Source organism: Falco peregrinus, chromosome 12 (assembly GCF_023634155.1).
Source record: "Falco peregrinus isolate bFalPer1 chromosome 12, bFalPer1.pri, whole genome shotgun sequence".
Classification (NCBI taxonomy): domain Eukaryota; kingdom Metazoa; phylum Chordata; class Aves; order Falconiformes; family Falconidae; genus Falco; species Falco peregrinus.
In genome coordinates, this window is record NC_073732.1 from 19,561,940 (window position 1) to 19,567,758 (window position 5,819).

General features: G+C 43.5%; 1 protein-coding gene across 1 annotated transcript; it reads left to right on the top strand.

Moving 5' to 3' along the window:
* Nucleotides 1-2,262: 2,262 nt before the first annotated feature.
* LOC101918157 (histidine-rich glycoprotein) lies at nucleotides 2,263-4,055 on the top strand (the record flags this gene model as incomplete). Its single annotated transcript, XM_027784004.2, is given in 5 exon segments — nucleotides 2,263-2,357; nucleotides 2,359-2,477; nucleotides 2,480-2,641; nucleotides 2,644-2,709; nucleotides 2,712-4,055. Coding segments are annotated over 5 exon segments (540 nt in total), but the record flags the coding sequence as incomplete, so codon positions are not given.
* Nucleotides 4,056-5,819: the final 1,764 nt, after the last annotated feature.

Here is a 5,819-nt window from a genome sequence, read left to right on the forward strand (position 1 = left end):
TATGTCATCCCAGTGAGCCCAGGGTTACTTTTTTTTTCCTTTGCTGCAGGGGAATGGAGAGTGGAAAAATTCAGGCTTGCCTGCAGGTTACTATCAAAGTACTCTCCTCACCTCACCTTCCCACTACAATAATAGCCTACACCAAAGAAACAACTAGGCAAGATCATAATTTCAGCATCAATTGCTGCCCAGAAATGAAACTGAAGAAATGAAATAAACATACGAAAAAACAGAACACATAGAACTTTTGTTTTATTTACGTTCATTTTCTTCTGGCTCTTTATACTCCAGAAGACTGGAAAAGGTTGCAAATGAACTAGTAGTAGAGCCAAGAGTTCACTAGAGTGAAGCACAAGTCAGATAGCTAGAGGTTTTGAATTCTGTTCCCAATGCTGCCATCACTGGTGTATGTGTGTAAAATGCTATTAACATTTGTAATCATTGGCCCAAACATATATCAAGGTAAAGCACCCACTACAGAAAGCATATACAGAACCCTTTACCCAAATTCTGTGCTCTTTCACATGAGCAATTCCACACACAATGACTGGACAGCAGATGAAAGTCACAGCAACCAGGATGCTAAAGGAAGTAATGCTAAAAGATTACAACAAATGACTTTTAAAAAAATAAATATGGAAGAAAGCTCTATCTTGAGCTTTGTCTGAAACAGCATAGCTACACAGTGTCTCTTTTTGAGGACTTTAAGCAAAATTTCAGAATAGCCAAGCAGACGTTTGACAAGCAAAGAGGGGAAAACAAGGGAAAAAAAATCGGTCACCCACAGGGTGCTCATTTTGGAGACATCAGTAGCTGACCAGTTTCTTACAGACATAAAAAGAGAAGCAAGATGGAGAGTAGCAGCCCTCTAAATGCACATGGCAAAGTGATCTTCACAGTCAGGAACACTCAAAAATGGCATATATTTTAATCAATATTAATCACTGGCAAATATCACTGGTCAGAAAGCTCAGGATCTAGCTAAGTTATGTAAACATACTTAGGTATCAAAGGAACTAGTCTAACTTTTAAAATGTTGAACTTTCAGTAGCTTGTATTAACTCCATCACGAGAACCCAGATGTGCATTGCTGGGTTTTTTTTCTTTCCTTTTGCTTAGCACATGGGATTCTGTAAGGCACGAATTATCAGTGATCCAGATGAACTGGATGGAACAGACATAAGCTATGAAATCTACCGTCCCCAGTTATGTACCCACTTACTGAAATGTCTCTGGCTATATCCTCATGCTGGCTACAGCAGCCTCACTTAGTCCAGACTGACAGATGATTGCAATGGATGTTTATGGCCCTTTTGTTATCGCTTGGGAGTGATGCAGTGTGTCAGGGCAGACTGGCTTTTGACTACTAGGTCAATCAGAGAATGAATTAGAACTGAGCTGTCCCTACGGCTCCCTCCAAGTGTGTCTTCTCTCAGTCCAATCATACTCCTTAGTTGTGACTAGAGATTGGCAAACAAGTTCAAAGGAATCATAGAAAGCAAGAGGAGGAAAGATAATGTTTATCATATTTGGTATTTCAGTTTGTATTACAACAGCTACTCCAGTGTGGGTTTCATTTTGTTTTGATCCATCACAAATTTTGCTCAGTTGGTTATATAATTTTATTTTGTTATGGTGCAATGTTTCCAGATGATTTTCAGTAATTTGACATTTTATCATCTACTCCTTCTCTTCTATCTTAAAAAAAACACAGGTTCCTCTTTTTCCTTACAGATCACCAGAACTGTAAATGCAAACTTACTACCTCCCACCTCTCTTTTTCTCACCACTTTCTTCTGTCCTATTAACATCTCACTTAAAACTTCCTCCCCCAGCATTTTTATGAACAGCAGCATGACTATGGGAAAAGACGCAGATATTCAGCTCTGGGACAGCCATACAGATATCTCCATCACCATTTTGGTCACAGACATTATCACAGGCATAGATGTCCACCCTCTTCTCAATCTAGACCTGAAGACCCTGAGCATAACCACAGCTGTTACAAAGAACATCAAGACAGTCATGAAAGACCTGCTTCTCCTCCTTCCCCTCATGATGGACCACATCACCACCTTCACCCTCCACACCACTGTCCTCCACCTCCTCCCCATTATGGACCCCATCACCACCCTCCTTCCTCCTCACCATGATGGACCTTATCCTCCCCCCCAAGAACCACAACATCCCCCTTCTACTCCTCCTCCACATGATGAACCACATCCTCCTCCTCCTTCCCCAAAGGAATGACATCATTTCCCTTCTCCTCCTCCTCCTCGTGACAAACGACATAATCCTCCTCTTGGTCCCTGTCATGGACCTTACTGTCCTCCACCTCCTCATGGACATCATCCCCATCCCTCCTCCCCATTGTAGACCACACTGTCCTCTTCCTCCTTGTGGATGACATCACCACCATCCTTCTCCCTGTGGTGGACCACAGGACCCTCCTCCTTCAAGACACCCTCCTCATCTCTATCCAGACATCACTGCAACAAGACAAGCATATTGGGAAAGTATTTTCCATTTCAAGTAACAGGAGCTGTCTATCACATTCCAGTTCTAAATCAGCAGGATCCTCTCACACCTCCCACAGCAAACTTTCCTGAGCCATCCCAAAGCAACCCTCACTCCTCCAGCAGTGTGAAGGTATTCTCTTCACTAGCTCAAGTCTAAAGGAGATGCCAGAAGCTCTGCATTTTTCAGATCACTCTACACAAAGTCATGCCCAGGAAACCCCGAATTTGTTCTTCCAAAAATTTTGCCTTTATTTCTACATAGCTCCGTGGCAGAAAATTCTCTTACATGACCTCAGAAAAGAGGTTCCTGGCTTGAGAGTTGCAGGGCCAATGACAGTTGTATAATGAATAAAAACAGCATGCAGAGAAGCGTGGAAAGCATACGGTTTCTAGAAGCACTGAAAATAATGATTAAGACAAGTATTCCAATCTGTTTCTTGATCCCAGCTATCTCAGGCTCCACTCTAACTGAAAGGCTCAAAATTCTGAGTCACTCAGATAATGTGAATGGGTATAAAACTCCCCAGCAAAACAATGCTCCTTTAGTTCTAACAAAAAGGAAAATTCTCTAATAGTGAAAACTACCATCTAAAATCTTTCATTTTCTCATAGTTCATAATTATAATATACTTCTTTGAGGGAATCTGACCTAGAGAAAATTTTATCACCTTCCATAAAAAATTATCCATGGCACTACATTCATTCTTTATAAAGATTCAAGGAAAAGAAAAATAGGTAAGCTTTTTTTTTCTTGGCCCAGTTGCCAAAGTTTTGTCTTTGTTGTTACTATGGATGTTTAGCTGCACAGTAAACATCCATGAGGCATACTCTAGCATAAATTCACTAATGGTGGGCAGGTTACCACCATTATCTAGAAAAGGTCTGAGAATAGTTAATGACTTGCAGTGTAACACTGCAAGGTGGCCTGCACAGGTACTTCCGTTGCTACAGTTGTTGGTGGTGATATACCAGAAATACTACATCCAAGGACAGCCCTATTCAAATAATTTGTAACTGTTCTCAGGGGAGGAGAAAAGCAGATGCATGTAATAACTCTTTCATGTAAATATTTCCTTTATCACTGAACCTTCCTCACTGGAAACTGGGTTGAGAAGAGCAGGAAAAGAGAATACTGCTGTCTATACTCTAGCCCCCACCAAGGTAAAGTCCATTTTGACAGACCTGGGACCCCAATGACTTAGTTCAGAACAGTTACCTCATAAGCAATAACATGGGATTAATCTCAAAAAATTAGTAAATTGGTCCTCAAAGTAGCTTTATAATGGCATACAGTAAAATACAGTGTGAAAGCTACACTGAAGAAACAAAATGGGGACAGCATTTCGTGTAACTGAGTGAAGGTTGTCTTAATTTTTAAAAGTGCATTATCCTGTAGGAACAACCTTATTTCTGGCATAGTTTATCCACAGTGTCTAAAGCACATTTTCTTTAATGAGAACTTGTAGTAAGTGTGGTGGGTTGATCCTGGCTGGACACCAGCTGCACATCAAAGCCACTCTATCACTCCCGCTCCTCAACTGGACAGGGGAGAGAAAATACAACAAAAGGCTCACAGGTCAAGATAAGGACAGGGAGATCACTCACCAATTACCATCATGGGCAAAACAGACTTGAGGAAATTAGTTTATTACCAGTCAGACCAGAGTAGGATACTGAGAAATAAAACCAAGTCTTAAAAACTCCTTCCCCCCTCCACTCCCTTCTTCCTGGGCTTAACTCCCAATTACCTCTACCTCCTCCCGCCCAGCAGTACAGGGGGTGGGGAATAGGGGTTGTAGTCAGTTCATCACCCACTGTTTCTGCTGCTCCTTCCTCCTCAGGGGGAGGGCTCCTCACACTCTTCCTCTGCTCCAGCATGGGATACCTCCCACGGGAGACAGTCCTTCACAACCTGCTCCAGTGTGGGTTCCTTCCATGGGGTGCAGGAACAGAATGCTCAAGTGTCGGTCCCCCACAGGGTCACAAGTCCTGCCAGCAAACCTGCTCCAGGCTAGGCTCCTCTCTCCACGAGGCTACAGGTCCTCCCAGGAGCCTGCTCCAGCAAGGGCTGCCCACAGGGTCACAGCCTCCTTTGGGCATCCCCCTGCTCCAGCATGGGGTCCTTCATAAGCTGCAGGTGGGTATCTGCTCCACCATGAACCACCATGGGCTGCCAAGGGACAGCCTGCCTCACCATGGTCTTCACCATGGGCTGCTGGGGAAATCTCTGCTCTGGTGCCTGGAGCACCTCCTCCTCCTCCCCCTTCGCTCAACCTTGGTGTCTGCAGAGCTGTTTCACATATTCTCACTCCGCTCTCCAGCTGAATTTGCTGCTGCACAGTTTTTCCCCCCCTTCTTAAATACATTATCCCAGACATGCTACCACCGTCCCTGATTGGCTTGACCTCTGCCATCAGCGGGTCCGACCTGGAGCCAGCTGGCATTGGCTCTACAGACACAGCAGCAGTATCTAGCAGCTTCTCACAGAAGCCACCCCTGCAGTCCCCCTGCTACCAAAACCTTGCCACACAAACCCACTACAGCAAGAAACAACTGGAACACTGGAACTGAGGCAATCCCAAGGTGTCCACAGATTCAAAGCAGAGCTATTTGGTGCTCAGCACTGGAGACAAGTGCCAGATGTTCTCAGCCAGCTCTAATTCTGGCTCTGCCAGACACAGGCAACATTACTTAATCCCTTGTTCTTGGGCATCATTTTCCCTATCTGTAATGATTACAAAACGTTATGAAGACTGACTAATCCATGGTCCAAAGGCAGTCTCCACGCAACAACAAAGATGGACACTTCCAATAGGAGCATGAAGGACAAGGTTTATCAAGCATTATCGAAGAGTTATGTGACATTCAATGATATGCAATCTGTCCAAAGACTTTTTTCAAATACATTCTGACTTCTCAGAACTATTCTAGTACGAACACTAAACAAATCTATAAAATTTACAGGGTTTTTGTCCAGAACCAGAACTTCATTGCCACTGTGACCTTCTTGGGTCTTTTATTTAAGCCTTCTAAAATTCATTCTCAGTAGCAGTTTAGAAGTTAAGAAGCCAGAAAGCTACCAACATTGCTTTCTCTTTTGTTCAGGGGCCATCCTACTTAGTCTAAACCTGTCCCCAGCTGCAGTCATTTAGCCTGTTATCTTGATGGCACGTGGATAACCCCAGTGTCATTCTGGTGACCACACAAAGATTATTTAGATAAACTCACAAGTTTATTTGCAGTATAAACAGGGTATGATGAGAACCAACCAACCAACCCTAGCAACCCACTCATTCTGTT